We start from the raw sequence: 25,905 nt of genomic DNA on the forward strand, positions 1-25,905 counted from the left end.
CAGACGGACGGACGGACGGACGGACAGACGGACATGGCTATATCGACTCGTCTTCTCATCCTGATCAAGAATATATATACTTTGTGGGGTCTGCCACGCCTCCTTCTGCCTGTTACATACATTCGCACAAAACTAGTATACCCTTTCACCCTTTGGGTACAGGGTATAAAAATGGGTTCGAAAGCAGATACATATATTATACAAACTATTTTATAGTTTTTTATACAAAAACATGTATCTACAAAAAATACATACATATGTACACATGCATAAATACATATGTATATAGATTGTGACATTGAGGGCTAGTAGTTTCTAGAATTAAACACTTGTGACGCAGTAAAATCCGGCGCCACATTACATATTATCGCTACGAATCGCACATGATCTTATTGCTAGACTTAATATTGCACATGAAATTATCATATACTAGCAGGTCTTGCCCGTCTTTGCTGGGCTAAGTAAAATGTGCTTATAATTAAAAGTTTATTTACTATATGATATTCTTCTTTCGACACCCTCTAAAGTTTTTTAAAGAGTTCATTTTCCAAATAACAAATATAGTACAATAAGTACTATGTATGGTTATACGTACATACATACATATGTAAGTACATATCTTCGTTACGCACCGGGCGGACTGTCAGTCCTGACTTGACTGTGTGCTTCCTCAGCACATTGCACGCACGGTCGAGTTATCCCCGAAAAGTCCGACGCGGGACATTTAATTTTGATTTATAAATCGGGACGTCCCGCCAAAATTGGAGCGTTCGGCAACGCTGATATGTACATACATTTAAATTTTTCATGCAGGCGTTATCCGCCTATATACATACATACATACATATATAAGTATGTATTACATTTTTTAATTCAACATTAATTTGTGTCTTCAATTCCAAATATGATTGTTGTGAATGTAAAAGGTGTGTTTCTGCTTTTGTAAATCGCATGAATAAACTCACAAAATAGGCTTAACGATAAATGACTCTTAAATTTGTTTAGAGTATATTTGTAGCGTTGTTAGCTAACACTAAAACGGTAAGTCGCTGTAAATATGTGATCAGCTGAGATGCTAGAGATGGGCATGTGTCGGATGCTCTATGTGCTAGAGCATCAAAACTATCGATAGTTGAATCCGTCGATACAATCAATAATTCCATCGAAGTTTGAATGCAATTAACAGAAAATTTAAATAACATCTTATAATTTATTGAGATCAATTAGAACAAATCATATACAAACATACATATGTACATCTGCCCGCAACGTGAAGAAGAATATGCGTAGGTCCGCTTTCGGTTTCTGCTTTACTATCGCTTACGCAGTCGTTGCCTAGCGACGGTAACTGTAAACTTTTGACATTTTGCCTTTGAAATTAACAGGCGTAAATCATCAAAACGAAAGAAGCGCGAGCCAATAATTTGCAGTTGTTGTTGTTTTATACCCTGTACCCGTAGGGTAAAAAGGGTATATTAGGTTTGTGCAAAGTATGTAACATGCAGAAGGAGGCATCTCCGACCCCATAAAGTATATATATTCTAAATCAGCATGACGAGAGAAATCGATCTAGACATGTCCGTCCGTCTGTCCGGTCGTCTGTCCGTCCGTCTGGATGAACGCAAGGATCTCAGAAACTGTAAGAGCTACAATAACCAAAGTTGGCATCCAGATTCTCCTAGGTCCGAGAAAGGACGAGTTTACAGAATATTGTCAATAACGTCCACATTTTAAATGCTACCTAAACCAAACTTTGCACACATAATTTATATATAATTATCTACTGTTGTTTAAATTGTTGTTTTATCCAATTCTGTCAATTCTAAGAAAAGTTATTAGCAAAACAAATTCTCTCCAGTACAACCCCCACAAACTGCAGCAACAAGTTCGCTCTTCTTCTTCCTCTTTTTATACTCTGTACATGAAATGTACAAGAGTATATTAGGTTTGCGGGAGCTCAAAAATGTAACAGGCAGAAGGAGGCGTGGCAGACCCCACAAAGTATATATATTCTTGATCAGCGTGACAAGACGAGTCGATCTAGCCCTGTCTGTCTGTCTGTCCGTCTGTCCGTCCGTATGAACACCTGGATCTCAGAGACTATAAGAGATAGAGACACCAAATCTTGCACGAAGATGCGTTATGTGTGTATTCTATACGAGTTTGTTTTATTTTTTTGATTTTCCCCCCCAAGTCGAGCAAGCCCGACAGTGAAATACCCTGTATCCAGGTAAACTTCCGACACTGAGGTATATGCACCCATAGCAGAAGTAACAAGTAAAAAAGCTAAAGTCGGGTGTCCCGACTTTGAAATACTCTGTACATATGTTTACAATAATTATAGAAAATAAAAAAAAAAATAAATAAAAAAAAAATTGGATCGATTTTACCTCTCTCGGTATTCGAACTCACGTAAAGGGTGTATAATTGCACATTTATATAGCAATTGCGTCTGTGTGAGTGTATGTATGCCTATGCGCATCAATTCGTGTCTGTGTAAGCATTTTCGCAGTCAACCAAACAGCAACATCAACAACACCCGCGGGCAGCGCTTGAGCAGCGCTTGAGCAGCGCTGCAGCAGCGCTGCATCAGCAAATATATTTATGGCTATAACTTCTTGGTAAATCGGTCTATCATAGTGAAACTTGGCATACGGACACATAATTACTAACTGGGGGTATTTACAAAATTTTAGTTTGAAATTCCAAGAACTACGGGAGTTAGAGAAAATCGCGATTTGCGGTGGAGAGGGGGGGCGGAGGGAATGTCCAAAATACACATTTTCTGCGTATTCTCATAAGGCATCTGGGACTAAAATTTGGTGTGCCTAGGTCTTATAGTCTCCGAGATATAGGCGATTATACGAATGGAAAATCGGGAAAACCCCCATAGGGGGGAAGTGGGGGGGAAAATCAAAAAAATAAAACAAACTCGTATAGAATACACACATAACGCATCTTCGTGCAAAATTTGGTGTCTCTATCTCTTATAGTCTCTGAGATCCAGGTGATCATACGGACGGACAGACAGACAGACAGGGCTAGATCGACTCGTCTTGTCACGCTGATCAAGAATATATATACTTTGTGGGGTCTGCCACGCCTCCTTCTGCCTGTTACATTTTTGAGCTCCCGCAAACCTAATATACTCTTGTACATTTCATGTACAGAGTATAAAAAGAGGAAGAAGAAGAGCGAACTTGTTGCTGCAGTTTGTGGGGGTTGTACTGGAGAGAATTTGTTTTGCTAATAACTTTTCTTAGAATTGACAGAATTGGATAAAACAACAATTTAAACAACAGTAGATAATTATATATAAATTATGTGTGCAAAGTTTGGTTTAGGTAGCATTTAAAATGTGGACGTTATTGACAATATTCTGTAAACTCGTCCTTTCTCGGACCTAGGAGAATCTGGATGCCAACTTTGGTTATTGTAGCTCTTACAGTTTCTGAGATCCTTGCGTTCATCCAGACGGACGGACAGACGACCGGACAGACGGACGGACATGTCTAGATCGATTTCTCTCGTCATGCTGATTCAGAATATATATACTTTATGGGGTCGGAGATGCCTCCTTCTGCATGTTACATACTTTGCACAAACCTAATATACCCTTTTTACCCTACGGGTACAGGGTATAAAACAACAACAACTGCAAGTTATTGGCTCGCGCTTCTTTCGTTTTGATGATTTACGCCTGTTAATTTCAAAGGCAAAATGTCAAAAGTTTACAGTTACCGTCGCTAGGCAACGACTGCGTAAGCGATAGTAAAGCAGAAACCGAAAGCGGACCTACGCATATTCTTCTTCACGTTGCGGGCAGATGTACATATGTATGTTTGTATATGATTTGTTCTAATTGATCTCAATAAATTATAAGATGTTATTTAAATTTTCTGTTAATTGCATTCAAACTTCGATGGAATTATTGATTGTATCGACGGATTCAACTATCGATAGTTTTGATGCTCTAGCACATAGAGCATCCGACACATGCCCATCTCTAGCATCTCAGCTGATCACATATTTACAGCGACTTACCGTTTTAGTGTTGGCTAACAACGCTACAAATATACTCTGAACAAATTTAAGAGTCATTTATCGTTAAGCCTATTTTGTGAGTTTATTCATGCGATTTACAAAAGCAGAAACACACCTTTTACATTCACAACAATCATATTTGGAATTGAAGACACAAATTAATGTTGAATTAAAAAATGTAATACATACTTATATATGTATGTATGTATGTATATAGGCGGATAACGCCTGCATGAAAAATTTAAATGTATGTACATATCAGCGTTGCCGAACGCTCCAATTTTGGCGGGACGTCCCGATTTATAAATCAAAATTAAATGTCCCGCGTCGGACTTTTCGGGGATAACTCGACCGTGCGTGCAATGTGCTGAGGAAGCACACAGTCAAGTCAGGACTGACAGTCCGCCCGGTGCGTAACGAAGATATGTACTTACATATGTATGTATGTACGTATAACCATACATAGTACTTATTGTACTATATTTGTTATTTGGAAAATGAACTCTTTAAAAAACTTTAGAGGGTGTCGAAAGAAGAATATCATATAGTAAATAAACTTTTAATTATAAGCACATTTTACTTAGCCCAGCAAAGACGGGCAAGACCTGCTAGTATATGATAATTTCATGTGCAATATTAAGTCTAGCAATAAGATCATGTGCGATTCGTAGCGATAATATGTAATGTGGCGCCGGATTTTACTGCGTCACAAGTGTTTAATTCTAGAAACTACTAGCCCTCAATGTCACAATCTATATACATATGTATTTATGCATGTGTACATATGTATGTATTTTTTGTAGATACATGTTTTTGTATAAAAAACTATAAAATAGTTTGTATAATATATGTATCTGCTTTCGAACCCATTTTTATACCCTGTACCCAAAGGGTGAAAGGGTATACTAGTTTTGTGCGAATGTATGTAACAGGCAGAAGGAGGCGTGGCAGACCCCACAAAGTATATATATTCTTGATCAGGATGAGAAGACGAGTCGATATAGCCATGTCCGTCTGTCCGTCCGTCCGTCCGTCCGTCTGTATGAACGCAAGGATCTCAGAAAGTATATGAGCTAGAATAACCAAACTTGGTGTACAGATTCTCCCGGTAGACACATCCAGTTAGTAATTATATATCCGTATACCAAGTTGCATTATGATAGGTTGATCAGAAAGAAAGTTATAGCCATATAACCATGCCCAATGCACACATACATACATATGTACAAGTAGACAAACACGCATAGACACGATTCTGATGTAAATGTAAATGTATGTATGGATGTATGGAATATGTTATATTTAATTTAGTTAATTAATTAAATGTATTTAATTAAATTAAATTAATTATTTAATTAAGTTAAATTAATTTATTTTTTTGTGGGGTGGTACAGGGTATTTAGAAGTTGAGCCTGCTCGACATTCCTTTCTTGTTTGAAGACTGAAATATGGGAGTTTTCCTGTAAAAACAAGAGAGAACGCTACAGTCGAGCAAGCCCGACAGTGTAATAGTCTGTACCCGGGTAAACTTCCGTCACTGAGTTATATGCGCCCATAGCAGCAGCAAAAAGAGGAAGAAAAAGAGCGAACTTGTTGCTGCAGTTTGTGGGGGTTGTACTGGCGAGAATCTGTTTCGCTAATAACTTTTCTTAGAATTGACCAAATTGAATAAAATTTTAAACAACAGTAGACAATTATATATAAATTATGTGTGCAAAGTTTGATTGAGGTAGCATTTGAAATGTGGACGCTATTGACGAAATTCTGTAGCGGGGGAAGGGGGTGAAAATTCCAAAAAATAAAATAAACTTGTCCTTTCTCGGACATAGGAGAATCTGGGTACCAACTTTGGTTATTCTAGCTTTTATAGTTTCTGAAATCCTTGCGTTCATCCAGACGGACAGACGGACGGACATGTCTAGATCGATTTCTCTCGTCATGCTGATTCAGAATATATATACTTTATGGGGTCGGAGATGCCTCCTTCTGCATGTTACATACTTTGCACAAACCTAATATACCCTTTTTACCCTACGGGTACAGGGTATAAAAATGGGGCACAAAAGGAAACCGCGTCAACAGCCCACAGCCCAAACGGCAAGAGCTATGAAGTTGAAATTTGGGCTCAAGGATCCTATAATAGTGCTATCAACTATGATATCATTCCTATCATATCAATCCTATCAGGGTGCCCACGAAGAAAGGATTTTGGAAAATTCAAGCTCCAAAGGGGGGAAAACGAGCTCCAAAGTTTGTTTGAAAATTCTGAATTTCTGCACCGATCAACTTTAAATTTGATTTTTATAATCTATAGAAGAATACAAACAAAACTGCATACTCGAATTTGTGGTGGAGCTTAAGTTATTGGGGTTTTAATATATATTCACCTTTTCAAATGAAAAGAGTTTGTGTTATAAAGTTTTTGTATAAGAGGTAGAGACACCAAACTTTGCACAAAGATGCGTTATGTGTGCAAGTTTGTTTTATTTTTTTGATTTTCCCCCCACTTCCCCCCTATGGAGGTTTTTCCGATTTTCCATTCGTATAATCGCCTATACCTCGGAGACTTTAAGACCTACGGACACCAAATTTTAGTCCCAGATGCCTTATGTGAATACGCAGCAAATGTGTATTTTGGAATTTCCCTTCCTCCCTCCACTCCCATGCAAATCGCGATTTCCTCTAACTCCCGTAATTCTGAGAATTAAAATTTTTCAAATACCCTCAGTTGTAATTATGTGCCCGTATGCCAAGTTTCATCATGATAGACCGATTTAACGAGAAGTTATAGCCATAAATATATTTGCTGCTGCCCGCGGCTGTTGTTGATGTTGTTGTTTGGTTGACTGCTAACATGTTTACACAGACACGAATATACGAGCATATACATACATACACTCACATAGACGCAATTGCTTTGTATACATATGTGCAATTATACACCTTTTACGTGAGTTCGAGCACCAAAAGATGTAAAATCGATCCAAAATTTTTTTTTTGTAATTCTGCTACTTTTTTTAATTTCTATAATTATTCTAAACATACGTACAGAGTATTTCAAAGTCGGAACACCCGACTTTAGCTTTTTTACTTGTAGTTACATCCAGTTAGTTCTTATGTGTCCGTATGCCAAGTTTCATCATGATAGGTCAATTCTGAGAAAGAAAGTTAGCTGTGTTGTGCTGCATACATACACGAATATAAGCACGCATAGACACGTGATGTAAATGTATGCTGTTAGAACTGTACATAAACATGTCTGTATGTATGTATTAAATAAATTTTCTTTATTAATTTAATTAATTAATTCCATTTTTTTTTAGTATTTTAATTTTTTGTAATATATATATATTTTTTTCAATTATCCTTTTTGTGGAGAGTACAGGCTATTTCACTGTCGGGCTTGCTCGACTGTAGCGTTCTCTCTTGTAAATTAAATAAAATTGTTATAATTATTGTACACATAGATTCAGATTATTTTAAAGTCGAGGCACTCGACTTCAGCTTCTCCATTTGTTCTATATTGATAAATTATAATTTTCTCTTTTTTTTGCAGGCTGGGCAAAATTTTTTAATATATATTACCGTTTCGGATGGTCGATACACAGCGAAAAATGAAGTTTTTATTAACATTTTAGGCCTGCAGGATAGTAATAAAATAGGAGCTGGCTCTAATACACCCCCAACTATATCCCATGTCGTGCACAACATTTCCCAATTTCTACCCTCCTTCGGCCAGCTTCCTGGTGTGCAATCAATTAGAAATGGGCTTCCTAATCGTCGGCCAAGTTTGCAAAAAGGCCTATCAGATAACAGTGCAGTAGTCTATCCGAACTTCGCTAACTTCTATCCACATCAACATCAATATCCTGTTATACAAAATGCCCAAGATGCAAAAGGAGTGGATAAAACGAAACAATTTTTCGATTTGGCGGAGGTGAATTTAAGTACCCGGACTAAACTTAAACCAATTAGTGAAACAACAAATCAAAGGCCGGAAAAAATACAAAATGACGAAATCCCAGCCACTCTCCTTACGATTAAGTCAATGACCATTTCGATAGTGATTGGTCTTTGCGGTCTAATTGCATTAGGAGCTGCAGCTTTTGGCTACTTTTGTCGCCACCGCCTGTGTGCTATCAGCAAGTCGCTACAGAAAAAGTCTAAAGAAGAACTGGTAAAGAAGTCGAATCCAAGCAACCTTAGCGGTAATCATACCTCTGATAATCATAACTTAATGGCTATGCAGCAGTGGAGCAGACCCTTAGCATATGGCAATCGCTACGTACCTTGGGATCGAGAGCAAACTGTGGTAAGTAACGGGCTGGTAACAAAAAGTTAAAACTTGAATAAAAAATTATCAGCTAGTAACAGAATAGTTTTTAGGCTCCAGTATTGTTTATTCGCTAGCTTTTTTTACTCGCATTATTATTGTTAAATATTCGTATTTCTCTTTTGCATTTCATTTCTTAAATGATATGATATAAACCTCATTGGAAATTGGTCCTATTTGTGCCACTAATAGGCGACCTCAAGCCTCTCAGCCGCTTCTGTGGGTGATTTTTCGACTGGTGTTGATCCGAGAGCAACAACACTGGCTGTGTCGCTGGATACTAGTACCGATATGAGCTATAGCATTAGAAGAAATGGGCTTAGTGGCTCCTTTGAGTTTCCAAGGCACCGGCTAAAATTCTTCAATATCTTAGGTGAAGGTGCTTTTGGGCAAGTTTGGTGCTGCGAAGCCATCGGCATCAATGGTAAGTTTTCTACATTTTTTAATCTCTCATTCAGTTCGTCCTGACTTACTGTTTGGTTATAAATACCCATCCCAATACCCTGTACATCCGACAAAAAATAAAAATAAATAAAAAAAAAATATATTTAAAAAATTTATTTTAATAAATTATATTAATTAAAATAATTTAATTAATTAATTTAATTTAATTACAATTAATTACAATTAATTTAATTAATTTAATTACAAATCTCACACATAATCACTAACTGGGCAGATGTTTCGAACTTAAATGAAAAATAGGAAGAAATGAGATGAGGGAGGGAAATTCCAAAGTACACATTTTCTGCGTATTCACATAAGGCATCTGGGACTAAAATTTGGTGTCCCTTGTATATATAGGCGCGATATAGGCGATTATACGTATGGAATATCGGGAAATCCTCCATAGGGGGAAGTGGGGGAAAATCAAAAAAATAAAACAAACTTGCACAACGAACACGCATAAGGCATCTTTGTGCAAAATTTGGTGTCCCTATTTCTTATAGACTCTGAGATCCAGGTGTTCATACGGACAGACAGACAGACAGGGCTAGATCGACTCGTCTTGTCACCCTTGAAAAATCGCTAGCTTTTTAGCGATTGCAACAAACGATATTTAACTAGTTATTAAATGAGACGCGGTATTCTTTCAATTATTAATATGGCTTTTAATGGCTTGGAAAATTGTACAGACGATGTTGAACGTGCGAGTATTACTTAGCAAGTGATTTGCCTGCTGCCGCTACAAGTCAGCGGGCCAGCATAAGAAAAGGAATGCACAAAGAGAGCGCAGTAAGGGGCGCAATAGAGAGCGCAACAGAGATACTTTAAAACTATACATGATGCTCCAACATTCCGGCCCCTTTGAAGGACTCCCGGTCTTTCAAATCCACAGGGAGCACCGCCAACTTGTGGACTGGTCGCCTAATAGTGCCGGTCCTGGTTAGTACGTCGGCCACCCGCACCTTGCCGTCCTCGCCGGAAATCACGCCCACCACGCGCCCTTTGAGCCACTTCTGTGGGGGGGCGTTGTCGTCGTGGACGAGCACCACTGCTCCGTCGTCCAGGTTGGCCACGCCTTTGGCCCACTGCGTCCGTTGCTGCAGGCTGAGCAGGTAGTCCTTGGACCACCTGCGACAAAACTGCAGTTTAAGCCCCGACAGCTGCCGCCACCGCTTCAAAAATCCGGACCCGGCTCTGCTCAAAGACCCTTCTTGCACGCCTTCGTGCGGCAGAGTAAGAAGCGGCTGTTCGATGAGCAGGTGGCCCGGAGTGAGCACCTCTCCGTCGTTGGGATCGCTTGCCACCATAGGCCTGGAGTTGAGAATCGCCTCCACGTCCACCAGGTGCGTTTCCAGGTCATCTCTGGTCAGGTTCGCGTTGCCTGCGCCACTGACTAGACGAGCCTTCGCCGCCTTCACCGCTGCCTCTCACAGTCCTGCGAAGTGAGGAGCCCTGGGAGGAATGAACCGCCAATCGATCCCTCGCTCTGCCACTAAGTCCATGAAGGCGGCTTTGCTCCTCTCGAACGCCGACGTCAGCTCCTTCAGCACGCACCTCGCTCCTACAAAGTTGGTCGCGTTGTCGCTGTAAACTGTCTCCGGCAGGCCGCGTCTTCCGATGAACCTTTTGAAAACATTAAGAAAGGCATCAGTCGATAGGTCTGTTACCAGCTCGAGGTGAACGGCCTTCGAGGCAAAACAAACAAACACGGCGACGTAATTTTTAACGGGCGGTCTTCCTCGTATGCGGTAGCTTACATGGAAAGGACCGCAAAAATCGACCCCACAAACCCTAAACGGTCGACCTTCTCGAAGGCGATCACCTGGCAAATTTCCCATTATTTGCCCTAACAACTTGGGCTTGTATCGGAAGCAGTGTACACAATTACGTACAACTGCTGAGCAAGCACTACGAGCATTCACCACCCAGATCTATTGCCTAAGAAGCCCAATTAATACCTTTGCACCTGCATGATAGTGCTTGAGGTGCAAATGCCGAATATACAATGCTACTATTGGTGCGTCTTTAGGCAGTAATAGTGGAAATTTTGCGTCATAAGGAATTGGACCATGCAACAAACGTCCACCTACTCGAACCAAACGAAACTTAATCCCAGTGTCTTCGAACTCGTGTATAAAGGGATTAAGAGATTGCAAACTTGGGGGGAGTGGCGCCGACTTTTGTAGAGACTTGATCTCACGGCTGTATATATCAGCTTGCAGCACTTCAATCAGCTTAAAAAACGATAATCTTCGTTCTAAAGCTGACACAACTGAAGAATCACGGCGATTTTTCCTGTAGCAAAATCGCAAAACATATGCCAATATCCGAACTAATTCAGGAAAGGATGAACGTTTCAACATAAGGTCCAGTATGCAATTTGACTCTACGTCTGATCGAATGACTGTAAGTACAGTCGCATTCTTTTTATCTTCAGATGCCTTAATGTCTGACGATAATTCAACATGGTGAAGATTGGGCCAATCATTTTCACCGAGCTTTAGAAAATTAGGGCCATTAAACCACAGTGACGATACAATTTCGTCTATATCAGTTCCACGAGAAACTAGGTCAGCAGGGCTGCAGTCTGTAGGCACATGACGCCGAACAGTATTCTCAGAAGCCTCTTGGATCTCAGCCACTCTATTTGCCACGAATGTGGACAACGTGGATGAGTCTCTCTCCAACCAATACAACACTATCTGAGAATCTGACCAGAAGTTTACACTTTCTATAGCAAACTTACTCAGCGTGGCGCAAACATGCTGCCAGAGTTTCGCTAGTAAGAGTGCCGCACACAACTCGAGTCGAGGAATCGTCTTTACGTTGAGTGGTGCCACTCTGGATTTGGCTGTAAACAACGAAACACCGACGCTATCATTGTTGCAAGTCCTAATGTATATGCAACAACCGTATGCCTGACTTGAGGCGTCTGCGAAACCATGAATTTGCACTGTCACATAAACGTTTAAGCAAACGTATCGCGGAATATGATTTTTGTGTAGATCACGCAGAGTCTCAATGAACTTATTCCACGAAGTATGCATACTCGTTGGAATAGTTTCATCCCAATCTACTTTCAACCGCCACAACTCTTGCAACAGAATTTGCGCCCTTGTGACGATGGGGCACAACAGCCCAGGTGGGTCAAACAGACGAGACGCTACCGACAAGATGTTTCGTTTTTTTGGCTTTAACGAAATAAAGCTATCCACATCTATATGGTACCGAAATACATCATCTTGAGGGGCCCAGCGCATTCCAAGCGTTTTGACTGAGGTGGAGTCGTCAATGATGTTGCTATCATCACCGAACAAGGCCTGACAATTTGATGCCCACTTTGCCAATGGGAACCCTCCTGAATCTAGTACCTCTCGTACTTGATTACAGATTTCTTTAAGCTCATGTAAAGAATCTGCTCCTACCAACATGTCGTCAACATAAAAACAATTTTTAATGACATTTGAAGCTACAGGGTGAGATCGAGCATAAATATTTGCCAATTCAAACAACGAGCGCACAGCTAAAAATGGCGCTGATGCAGTCCCGTATGTGACAGTGTTCAACTTAAAGGACTGCAGCTCATGAGAGGCGCTTTCTCGCCAGAGAATGAGCTGGTAATTTTTGTCTTTTTCAGACACGTTTATTTGCCTGTACATCTTGGAGATGTCGGCAGTAATTGCGTATTTATTCAACCGAAAATTTACAAGTGCTGAATAAAGCTCCCTCTGAATAGTCGGCCCAACCATTAAAGTGTCATTTAATGATAGAGCCGTTGACGTTTTACTAGAAGCGTCAAACACCGCACGCAATTTGGTTGTGGTGCTTTCAGGCCTCAGGACACACTGATGAGGAATATAGTAGTGCTGTCCTGGAGGAGGAGATTCAAGAGCAGACATATGCCCAAGATCACGATACTCTCTCATGAAGTCATGGTACATGTCATGCAGAGTTTTGTCTCTTGCGAGTTTGCGCTCAAGTTGCAGAAATCGTCTTTCAGCAGTTTGAAAGGAAAGCCCTAGTACAGTGGGATCGGATTTGAACGGAAGTTCGACTTGAAAACGTCCTGTAGACAGGCGCTGTACTGATTTGGTGAAGTGAGCTTCACAGGCCTTTTGTTCAGCTGTCTGGCGCACAGCCTTCGACTCGTTTGGGCTCCAATCGAGTTCCCAAAAGCGTTGAACTAATGTGTCGAGAGAACAATCACTAACTTGAGCGGCAACATTAGCACTAAGTTGTTGACGAGGTATTTGTCCTGTGTACCTACCAGCAACAACCCATCCCAGCAAGGTCTTCTGCAACAATGGAAGACCAGAATTGAGCTCGATTTGCCCAACACACAACAAGCCGTAAAAGAATTCAGCGCCTAGAAGAATGTCAACCTTGGCTGAGCCAAACTCTGGGTCAGCCAGCTCGAGATTTTCGACAAGTGGATATGGATTTAAGAACCCAAAAATCAGTGGCAAAGTTGTGTGCATTCAAACGAGATTGAATAGCAGTACACACCTTGTGCTTACTATCAGTTGTGGTCCCACCTGCCATTGCAATACTCACTGCCGTGTCTTCACGCTTTAGTCGCAAGCGCTGGGCAATGTTCTCAGTCATGAGATTCAACTGTGAGCCGCCGTCAAGCAACACACGTGCAGGATGGTATTGGCCGAATCTATCTCTAATTTTCACCAATGCTGTGGCAAGAATTACTTGCTCGGTACTCAAGACATGACCTAAATATGCTTCTGGAGGTGCGACCGCTTATAGAACGGGTGAGTTTGGCACAGCTACAGAGTATCTGTGCAACAACGTGGTTTTGAACACACCCGACACTTGGAAGCTTTGCAACTGGAAACTACATGACCCACATTCAAGCAATTGAGGGACATTTTTTGAGTCTTGGCGAACTCAAATCGCTGCATAACGGGAATAGATCCGAAAGAAGGGCAAGTATAAATATTGTGTTCCGCAGAACTACAGTATGTGCACTTCGAGATCGGTTTTGAAGGCTTTGAAGGACCCTTTGTGCAAGAAAACGAAGCTTTACTGTTTCTTGCAGGTTCGGCTCGCGGTTTATTTTTAACCCGAGTTGTCTTTTCACCCGCTAAATATTGGTACGTCTATTTAACTGCTTAGCGCAGTCATCCCAAGAAGGCAACTTGTCATAATCGAGCTGTTCCTCAAAACGAGATTTGGTTACATGATCAACTTTGGCCATAACCATATGTATGATCATTGTGTTCGAAATGTCCTTTTCACTTCCCAACGAAGTTAAAGACTAATAAATGGCAGAAACAGTGTCAATGATGGACCGCAAACTAGACGCATTAGGTTTGGTCATACTTGGGATGTCAAACAATTGCGAGATAGTGTCGAAAAATATCAAACATTTGTTGTCGTACACAGAATTGAGGCTAGCAATGGCTTTCGAGTAATTGCAGTTCGTTAACTGAAACGGTTTCACAACTCCTAGAGCCTCACCTGACAAGCACGACACCAAATGATTAAACTTCTCGACGTTGGTCAACGAAGGATCGTCATGAACTAGGCTTTCAAATAAGCACATAAAATTCTTAAATTCGGCATGCTTTCCACTGAATGTAGGCAGCCGCATTTTGGGTAACTGTGACCGTTGACTGGCCATCATAGAACAGTCATGAGAAGTCTGACTTTCAACTTTTTGTTTCGTTGCCTTCACGTACAACGCCTTTGTTGAAATGCACAAATCCTCTAGTGGCCCTCTACTATCGTTACTTGTGTTGAGACTATCCAAATCTGCCTGAAGCGCCATAGCTTTCGTTATGTAACCTTCCAACAGCTCGAGACGGCACTCGAGTTCTGTTTGTTCAAACGAAATTTTCTTTAACTGAAATGCCTTTCTCATACGAGCAATATCAGCGCTAACCTTATTAAATTTCTGCAAGCATTGTACTAGTTTAGTTCAGATTCCGACATGGTAGAGTATAACCAAAATAAACTCTAAACAAGTTGCAAATCAAAGAAAATGAAAACCGAACTTTCCTAACAGCCCTCGCAAATAACAACGCGCTAAAACAGCAAGAGACCAACTGAAATGCACACAGATTACGTACACACGCACTCAATACAGTATGCACGCAAGCAAAGTAGCAGTCCAAGCGACCGCACAAACAACAACGAAATCTGCAAGCAATCTCAGCTGTACTCAGAAAATAGGCGTCGATGACCGCAAGCACGCTTGTAGGCAACGCTAATCCAAACGGGTAGCAGGGGGAAGTTCGTTGGCCCAGCGACAAGTGTAGCCGAAAAAAGGCGCGCACAAAAGAGAGAGCGACAAAATTCTTTTGCTACGCTAGCGGCGCAAGCAACAACAAAGCTATGTTTGTATGTATGTATGCAGCTGATGCAACAAACATCTACCGAAATAACCAACACAATATAAATAAAAATAACTTCAAAATATTTGTTTTTTATGTTAAAAATCAGCTTAGTAGCCCTTTTTTAATTGTTGTGGTTTGTTTTGCCTCGAGGTTTTGTTAGTAGTTATGTATGTTTATGAGGGTGTATAATTTGTTAATTTATGCAAGGTGTGGTGTATGTGCGTATGTATATGTATGTATATAATATTATCATGCAGTGGCGTGTATGTATGTATGATTATGTATTTGTGTATGTAATGTGGTTGCACAAATAATTTAAGTGCCAAAAATTGAGTCCGCATAAGCATACACGTACTATATATACATATGTATGTACGTATGTGAATAGGTTTTAAACACCTTTCGCTTGCACAAATTTGCAGCAATTAAACTTCTTAGAGCTTTATGCTCAATTGTTGGCACAGAATACCTGTAAGCTCTCAAAAGAGTCCACCGAAACTTCCCTGGATTCCGAGCGACGATCACCCATTAGCCAAGCCAAACGACAGTACCACAAGTAGGGCAGACAGCAGCTCCACAGTCCAAACGAGCAGTTGTAGTTGATGGTATCCAGAACACCAAGGCACCAAGCTCCAAATCCAAATAAATGTAGCAGGATGGTATCCAATCGACACCAGCCTCAAACAAACGAGTAGTAATCACACGACCGCTCACAAAAACCAAGCCACAAAGCCCGCAAACAAACGAGAAAATAATCTTAAGAAAACCGAAGTCCCTGCTCGGGCGCCAATGAAAAATCGCTAGCTTTTTAGCGATTGCAACAAACGATATTTAACTAGTTATTAAATGAGACGCGGTATTCTTTCAATTATTAATATGGCTTTTAATGGCTTGGAAAATTGTACAGACGATGTTGAACGTGCGAGTATTACTTAGCAAGTGATTTGCCTGCTGCCGCTACAAGTCAGCGGGCCAGCATAAGAAAAGGAATGCACAAAGAGAGCGCAGTAAGGGGCGCAATAGAGAGCGCAACAGAGATACTTAAAAACTATACATGGTGCTCCAACAACCCTGATCAAGAATATATATACTTTGTGCCACGCCTCCTTCTGTCTGTTACATTTTTCACCTCCCGCAAACCTTATATACTCTTGTACGTTTCATGTACAGAGTATAAAAAGTGGGACTAAAATATTTCATCCTGCTTCTTCGCTTTCGAATTTCAAACGAGCTACAGTCGATCAAACCCGACAGTAAAATAGCCAAAATAGCCAAAAAAGATAAATAAAAAAATATATATTTAAAAAAATTGAATTAGTTAATTAAATTAATAAAGAATATTTATTTAATACATACATAGAAGACATGTGTATGTACAGTTTTAACAGCATACATTTACATCACGTGTCTATGCGTGTTTATATGCGTGTATGTATGCAGCACAGTGTAGAACCAAAGCAGCAACAACAACAACAGCTGCGCGCAACGCTGCGTGCAGAGTACAGGCTATGTTACTAAACTAATATACCCTTTTACCCTTTGGGTACATGGTATAATGAACTCATTAAGCAATTGAGCACTTTTGAAATTAAGTCATGTCAAGTCGACTCAAAGGTTCTGGATACCGATCCCTGGATACCGATCTAATATGCTTGCTCATATACAATATTTCAAATTCGGTAACAGACTTGAGCGGCGAATTAAAAAAACAGTAATTATTGAATTTTAAAAAGATGTACAAACATACTTGTATATGTATTTTTATACCCTGTACCCAAAGGGTAAAAGGGTATATTAGTTCTGTGCGAGTGCACATGGAACACACAGAAGGAGGCGTGGCACACCCCACAAAGTATATATATTCTTGATCAGCATGACAAGCCGAGTCGATATAGCCATGTCCGTCTCTCAGTCTGTCTGTCTGTCCGTTTGTCTGCCTGTCCGTCTGTCTGTACGTCTGTCTCTATAAATGCAAGGATCTCAGAAAGTATAAGAGCTAGAATAACCAAACTTGGTGTCCAGATTCTCCTGAGCCCGAAAAAGAACGAAGTTGTTCATATTTCCCGATGCACCCCCTCCCCCCACTCACAACCTATTCGTGTTTTTTTTATAACTTCCGTAATTCTTGGAATTTTGAACTAAAAATTGATAGTCACATATTAAGTTTCATTATGATAGGTTGATTAGAAATAAAGTTATAGCCATATAACCAAGCCCAAGCTCTGGCCGCAGCTGTATTTGTTGCTGCTTTGACATAATTATTTAATGTACACATATGTACAAGTACACAAACACGCATAGACACGATTCTGATGTAAATATATGTATGGAATTGACTCAATATGGCACGAAAAGACTCAAATGTGAATTTAAAATTAGGATATACCCTTATAATTATTCCCCTTTTTTGCACATAGTCTATCTTAAAACGTTGCGGTATCTCTATATATAAAACAGTGTGTCCTGACTAATTGGTGATCAACGCACAGCCCAAACGGTAAAAGATGAAATTTGGACTCAAGTATCCTTTCATAGTATCCACCATAGTGTAGGAGCACACTAAGAAAGGCTTTTGGAAAATTCTAGCTCCAAAGGGGGGAAAACGAGCTTTAAAAAATATTAGTTATAGTGGTCATGTTCGTTTAACGAAATAGTTTGGCAAGAACAAAAATGTAACGGAGTACTGAACAATTTTTTGTCAAGAACAGAAAATGTTAATTTAAATACCTTAAATGCCTTCCTACTGGTAACTTATAAGGTGAAAACATATGGGTAGGTTATGCAAACACAAAATAAATACAATTGGAAACATTATATTGAGCCGGGTTAAGACGGGCAATACCTGCTAGTATCATATAGTACATATGTATGTATGTACATTCGTCTTGCACCGACAGAGCAAGAAATGTTAATTAATTGAAAATTATATAACATTTTTAAAAGTAATTTTTATACCCTGTACCCAAAGGGTGAAAGGGTATACTAGTTTTGTTTTTTTGATCAGGATGACAAGACGAGTCGATATAGCCATGTCCGTCTGTCTGTCTGACCGTCTGTCTGTGTGAGCGCAAGGATCTCAGTAAGTACAAGAGCTAGGATAACCAAAATTGGTATCAAGGTTCCTATAAGCCCTAGGCAGATCGAGTTTGTTTATTTTTTCTGATACACCCCCCCACTCCCCCGCAATTCGTGTTTTTTCTTATAACTTCCGTAATTCTCGGAATTTTCATCATGATAGGTCAATTCTGAAGAAAGTTATAGCCATAAATAAAATCGCTGCTCATGCACTGCCTGCAGCTCTGCTGGCAGCGCTGTCCGCAGCTGTTGTTGTTGTTGCTGCTTTGGTTCAACTTTGTTCTGCATACATACACGCATATAAACACGCATAGGTACGTGATGTAAATGTATGCTGTTAAAACTGAACATAAACATGTATTCTAATTTAATTTAATTTATTAATTTTAATTAATTAATTCATTCATTTTATTTAATAATTTAATTTAAAAAAAATTTTTTTTTTTAATTTTTCCTTTTTGTGGAGAGTACAGGGTATATTACTGTCGTGCTTGCTCGACTGTAGCGTTCTCTCTTGTTTTTTTCTTTGTTTAGTACACATCTATGTATGCATGTATGTTCATTCGTCTTGCACTGAGAGAGCAAGAAATGTTAATGATTTAAAAATTATTTAACAGTTTTAAAAATAATTTTTTCTTTGTTTAGTACATTTGGCATTACGGTTTTCATTAGTAACTTTATGCAGCAACAACAAATTACAAAGAACGCAAATATCAAATAGTTGGGGACATCATCACTCACACACAGAACAAGCAAGTAAAGAGCATCATGCATGCATGATACACACATATGTATGTACTAGCAGGTATTGCCCGTCTTAACCCGGCTCAATATAATGTTTCCAATTGTATTTATTTTGTGTGTGTATAACCTACCCATATGTTTTCACCTTATAAGTTACCAGTAGGAAGGCATTTAAGGTATTTAAATGAACATTTTCTGTTCTTGACAAAAAATTGTTCAGTAGTCCGTTACATTTTTGTTCTTGCCAAACTATTTCGTTAAACGAACATGACCACTATAACTAATATTTTTTAAAGCTCGTTTTCCCCCCTTTGGAGCTAGAATTTTCCAAAAGCCTTTCTTACTGTGCTCCTACACTATGATGGATACTATGAAACGATACTTGAGTCCAAATTTAAATTCACATTCGAGTCTTTTCGTGCCATATTGAGTCAATACGGCCACGCACGAACTCGGAATATGAAACACGGCACTCGTGTCAATGCCGTGCAGCGATGAGCCACGATCAAAAAGCACTGGCACCGATACCATCAAAATATCGAAGTTTGAATGCAATAAGCAGAATATTTAAATAACAAAATCGAATTATTTATTGACATCAATAAGAACAAATCATATACATACATACATCTGCCCGCAATGCGAAGCAGAATATGCGTAGCTCCGTTATTCGGTTTCTGCTTTACTATCGCTTACGCAGTCGTTGCTTAGCGACGGTAACTGTAACATTTTGGCGTTTTGCCTTTGCAATTAACATTAAATGGTAAAAACGAAAGAAGAAGAGCGAGCTAATGACTTGCAGTTGTTGTTGTTTTTAGAGCATTATTTTTTTTTACAATCAAACAACTGTGTTCGATTGCGCAATGTATACATTAATACGAATGTACATACATGCTGTATTCATACACAGGCATACATACATACATATGTACATATGTTTCTCTTTACTTTTTCAACCGTACGTAGAGAACCGCACACATAGACACGAACTGTTGCTTGTTGTGTGTGAGTGTGTGTATGTGATGTCCCCAACTATTTGATATTTGTTGTTGCTGCATAAAGTTATTAATGAAAACACTAATGCCAAATGCACTAAACAAAGAAAAAATTACTTTTAAAAATGTTATATTATATAATTTTCAATTAATTAACATCTCTTGCTCTGTCAGTGCAAGACGAATGTACATACATACATATGTAGATACATACATATGTACATACATAGATGTGCACATATGTATGGACATTCACACATTAGTGTCTCACATGTTGCTTTGGCTATTTCAATCGTTTGCACGCAACTACACGAACAGCTGTTTGTATGTGTGTATATGTATACTTAGTTGTCCCCAACTGTTTGATATTTTGTATTGTTTGCTCTGCCTGCTTTTGTAAAATGCATATTTTGAAAATCCTTGAATGCAAAGTTGTAGATTTAGTTACGTAGATTACATTATCCAAATTTTAAATCGATCGGACTAAATTTATAACAAAAACTTTTCATTTGAAAAGGTGAATAAATATTAAAACCCCAATAATTCAAGCTCCAACACAAATTTCGAAAATCCGAGTATGCAGTTTTGTTTGTATCCTTTAATTGATTTTAGAAACTAAGTTTTAAGTCGATCGGTTGAAAAGTGCGGATTTTTCAAACAAACTTTGGAGCTCGAATTTTACAAAATCCCTTCTTAGTGCGCATCTACACCATGATAGGATACTTGAGCCCAAATTTCAGCATCCTAGCTTTTACCGTGTAGGCTGTGGGCTGTTGACGCGGTTTGCTTTTGTGCCCCCACATTTTTTTTTACAGGAAAACTCCCATATTTTAGGCCCCAAAAAAAATATCAAAAAACCAAGTATACAGTTTTTCTTGGAATTGGAGTATACAAACTAAGTTTAAAGTTAATCAGATGAAAACTGTAGATTTTTCATACAAACGTTGGAGCCTGTTTTCCCCCCTTTGGAGCTCGAGTTTTCCAAAATCCCGTCTTAGTGGGGACCTAGACTATGAAAGGATACTTGAGTCCAAATTTCAGCTTCCTAGCCTTTACCGTTTGGGCTGTGCGTTGATCACCAATCAGTCAGTCAGGACAAACTGTTTTATATATGGGCATTTCCACAGAAATGTCAACCGCAGCCAAAAAATTCAAAGTCCATAAAATTATGATGTTTTAACATATTTGTATAGAGAATCTATCAAATTTAACTAATCTAATCAAATTTTACATTTATTCATAACACATTTCGAAAAATTCAAATGCAAAGTCGAACAACTGCAAAAGTTAAGTTTTGAACACATATGTTGCACTTTTTGTTTTGATTACTGTTCTTAATGAGAGACGTCATGCGTTGATATTTGCTCTTTTAAATATTGTTTGTTATTTAGGCAATATAAGAAAAATGTAAAAGGAACGATGCGATTGCCAATTACGGTAAATTTTTAACTCTGCTTTAAGGTATACTTCAATGTCGCGTGCGACATCGAAAAAGTACATTTGTTATCAGAGCGTCAAAGGTGTTTGTACAAGGAGCGTCAAATATTAGCTGCAAACACAGTTTTTTATTGCAAATAATATTTTAAAAATTTTGCGCGAAAATAATCAACGCTTTGGTCGCAGAACTTATTTAAAGTTTGTCGCGTGCGACATCGTAAGTGCAAAATGTCTAAATAAAAAAATCAAAAAAAAATCTAAAACAGCTTTATTTGTATATATACATACAAAATATCACTTTTAAAATGTAGATGAGTAAGAACGGAGCCGAGAAAAATAAGTCTAACTGCAAACGGTGGAGAGAGAGGTTAAAGGATGATGAAGCAAAATTACAAAATTATAAATTGAAAAACAAGGAAAGAATGCGCAATTTGAGGAAGAGATGGAAAGAGCAGGCTGAAGGTAAAGAAAAAATAATTGAAGAGCGGCGGATATATAATCGCACACGCCAACGAGAGAGACGCCAAAAAGTCTTCGAAAATGAAATATCAGGCGCTCGTCAAAGTCAAACCGCACCTTACGAATGTAGACAAACCTTGGCGAAAGCGGTAAAAAAAAGTGGAAAAAGCGATGCCAAAGAACATACACAAAAGAGTTAAAGTTTTTGAGGTCCTGATCAAAAAGTATAAGCAGAATTTAGGAAACGAAAACGTAAACCAATCTAGCCAAATAGTGTCAGTTAATGCCATCAATGATTTTTATCAGAATGATAATGTTCCATCAGTTAGAAGGAGCTAGGACTGCATATTCCATTTAAAAAAATATATATTTGGCATAAGTAATGCTATTAAGTTCAGTTAGTTTCTGGTATTCTTATATATGTAGATGAATATACTTGTACTTATTTTTGTTTTTTCTTTATTGAAGAAAATTTGTTATAATTTTTATTTTGAAAAAAAAAGTATATATAAAAATCATTTATAATCTTCTTATGTATTTCTAACTGCACATAAATAAAAAAAAAAACATTAAAAGTATGATGGAAGAAAATGTCGCGTGCGACAGGGGTTAAAAATTAAATAATAAATAAACCACCTAATATTTTTGAATGAAATAAAAAGCATTATTAAGATACATCAATGCGAAACATCTTAAAGTTATACGCATTAAAATTTTCCTTCTGGTTTCGCTGAAATCAGTGTTTGAACTGTTCGCCGAAAAAGCGACTTCTATATATGTCGCGTGCGAATGCCTTGGTTTTTTTAAATTATCTCAAAAACTAAACAATCCCCAAAATCCACCTTAGCACCAACAATAGAGCTAGTCAAGAGCTATAACTTTCTCCTTTTGTGAAAACAAAATTATGTTTTGGCATATGTTTTTTTTCACTTTGAATGCGTACGAATGTCGCGTTCGACATCAGAGAAATGCCCTTATATAGAGATGTCTGCCTGTGTACGTACATATATAGCATGTATGAATGTACATACATACGTATGTATGTATACATTGGACAATCGGGCACTGTTGTTTGATTGTAATAAATAATGTTCTATGGTTTTAAATCAAATTTTTAAAACTAAAAACAACAACAACTGCAAGTCATTGGCTCGCGCTTCTTTCCTTTTGATCATTTACGCCTGTTAATTTCAAAGGCAAAATGTGAAAAATTTACAGTTACCGTCGCTAGGCAACGACTGCGTAAGCGATACTAAAGCAGAAACCGAAAGCGGACCTACGCATATTCTTCTTCACGTTGCGGGCAGATGTACATATGTATGTGTTCACGCGAGCAGTAAGGGGTTAAGGGCGGCAGGGTCCAAATTCACCATAGCCGAAACCTCCTCCCACGCGAACGTTTGAGCTGCGAGCGCAGCCTCCTCTGGGCTCTAAGTTTAGTTCAAACGCGTCTTTCCACACCGCTTTGTGCAAGTGACCCCAGTGAAGTTCGGTTTAACCTCTACACACATACAAACATTCACATACCATTTGTACATTCCAATTAACACTAACAAACTCTGTACCTAAACGTCACAAATAAACCAACACACACAAACTACAACGACCAGTCGTTTTCGTCATTGGGCCCCCTACAATTATCCAAAAGCCCCTACACATTTTGGTCCTTCGAGCCGGATTCCCTACAATCCTCTCGACCCAGCTAGCTACGGTGGAACTGGATAAAACGATAAGTACACAAGTGCACATCTTTTTTTATAATTCCGATAATATTGCCAAGCCGTGTACATGTTCCAAAGGTCTTAAGTTCGAAGGTGTATAATCGAATTTATTTTGTTGCGCCGCATATCCCATTGGGCCAACCTCAATTTGTTAATAAGTGCAGAAGGCATTTATTAACATAATTCCGCATATAATTTGCCTGTACACACTTAAGACAGAGCACACGGCGCGCTTGTTGTTTTTTCGTCGCGTTTTCGTTCTCTCTCAGCTGTCCAAGCCGCACACTCCACTTACACAATTTCCAAATAAAAATAATAATAAAAGTAGTAAATTGAAACTGTGTCGTCTCACTTTATTATTATTCATTTTTAACCGATTTCAAAAAAGAGGAGGTTATCAATTCGTCTGTATTTTTTTTTTTTTTTATCTATATTATATTGCACCTAAGAAACATTCCGTCTAAATTTGTAGCAATATAAATCAACTACGTTGCCCAAAACATTTATATTTTTGGGCCGCTATTGTTTTTGTTCTTCTATAAAAGTTTCCAGCGCTTAAAATGAGCCAGCACTGGTCAGCAGTGTACTCACCACGCGTCCGCTCTTCGGCCGTTTTTGTCGCTCTCTGGCGCTCACTAGCGCACACACACACATGCATACATACATACAAGCGAGCAACGTCGAACGGTGCTAACGGCACGCATCGAGAGAGCAGCGAAAACAGCTGCGCTCGTTTTATACCCTATCCCACGAGAGTATGCACTTTTCACGAAGGTACTTGGCAATTACGTTTTTTCCGTCAGCATCAGCAATCAACACTTGGCTGCCAACCAACTACAACTCGAAACGTCGCTCGTGTGCCGTTTCCAGCGTTCCTGGCCCAGTTCCATTTTATTTTCAAAATATAAATAAAATAAGCGAAAATATAAAATCCGTCTGCTGATTTGGGAAGCATTTCCTAATAAATAAATAAAGAAATTTCAAATCTGTTCCATAACTTGCCGTTATCTTTTTATTGAACCGAAGGAAAAGCGAATTCCAGCTGTTCCGTCTTCAGTCTTGTTTTTTGGCCACAAATTTTCTACGCTTCCGTTTTATTGGCTTTTTACGAATTTTCAAATCCGTTTTCACTAAAAATGGAAAGTGAAGTGAAGTGCCTCCTGCAAGTGATAAACGGACCACCCGGTCGATGTGGCCGAAGGCTGAATCCGGCTTCACCTACGTGAACGAGTTCATAGCAGTGTCCGATAGAGTGAGCCAGTACGAAGCCAAGATTAGCGGTGCTCCTTCTGCCGACGCGTCCGTCTTCACACTAAAAATCCGCCGCGACGAGCTTAAGGAATTGTGGGACAGCGTGAAGCAGGAATTCGAGAGATGCTTCAGACCACTTGCCCGTGCAGCCACCAAGGAAATCAAGAATGAGCTGTTCCTCATACAAGCCAAGTATGATTTTTGCTTTTCTGTCTATGAGCGGTGCATGGCTCAGCTGAGTGAGCAAATCGATAAATTGTCCGTTCCCAAAGTCCAATCAGCGCCTCCGCCACGTCACACCATAGGCTTCAATCTTCCGCCCTGTGACACCGAAGTATTTACAGGGGACTACGCGCGCTTGATCACCAATCAGTCAGTCAGGACAAACTGTTTTATATATGGGCATTTCCACAGAAATGTCAACCGCAGCCAAAAAATTCAAAGTCCATAAAATTATGATGTTTTAACATATTTGTATAGAGAATCTATCAAATTTAACTAATCTAATCAAATTTTACATTTATTCATAACACATTTCGAAAAATTCAAATGCAAAGTCGAACAACTGCAAAAGTTAAGTTTTGAACACATATGTTGCACTTTTTGTTTTGATTACTGTTCTTAATGAGAGACGTCATGCGTTGATATTTGCTCTTTTAAATATTGTTTGTTATTTAGGCAATATAAGAAAAATGTAAAAGGAACGATGCGATTGCCAATTACGGTAAATTTTTAACTCTGCTTTAAGGTATACTTCAATGTCGCGTGCGACATCGAAAAAGTACATTTGTTATCAGAGCGTCAAAGGTGTTTGTACAAGGAGCGTCAAATATTAGCTGCAAACACAGTTTTTTATTGCAAATAATATTTTAAAAATTTTGCGCGAAAATAATCAACGCTTTGGTCGCAGAACTTATTTAAAGTTTGTCGCGTGCGACATCGTAAGTGCAAAATGTCTAAATAAAAAAATCAAAAAAAAATCTAAAACAGCTTTATTTGTATATATACATACAAAATATCACTTTTAAAATGTAGATGAGTAAGAACGG

The 25,905-nt window shown here is 38.9% G+C and overlaps 1 protein-coding gene across 2 annotated transcripts in view; it reads left to right on the forward strand.

Moving 5' to 3' along the window:
• The window catches only part of LOC115630050 (tyrosine kinase receptor Cad96Ca), a 216,022-nt gene that overhangs the window by 26,016 nt on the left and 164,101 nt on the right, over positions 1 to 25,905 (forward strand). For both annotated transcript variants that reach the window (XM_030526682.1, XM_030526681.1), the window contains exons 4-5: positions 7,601 to 8,356; positions 8,570 to 8,801. In XM_030526682.1, coding sequence (XP_030382542.1) covers positions 7,601 to 8,356; positions 8,570 to 8,801 — 988 coding nt within the window. The remainder of the gene's footprint in view (positions 1 to 7,600; positions 8,357 to 8,569; positions 8,802 to 25,905) is intronic.

This window comes from Scaptodrosophila lebanonensis, unplaced genomic scaffold (assembly GCF_003285725.1).
Source record: "Scaptodrosophila lebanonensis strain 11010-0011.00,11010-0021.00 unplaced genomic scaffold, SlebRS2 tig00000238-arrow-arrow-pilon, whole genome shotgun sequence".
Taxonomy (NCBI): Eukaryota; Metazoa; Arthropoda; class Insecta; order Diptera; family Drosophilidae; genus Scaptodrosophila; species Scaptodrosophila lebanonensis.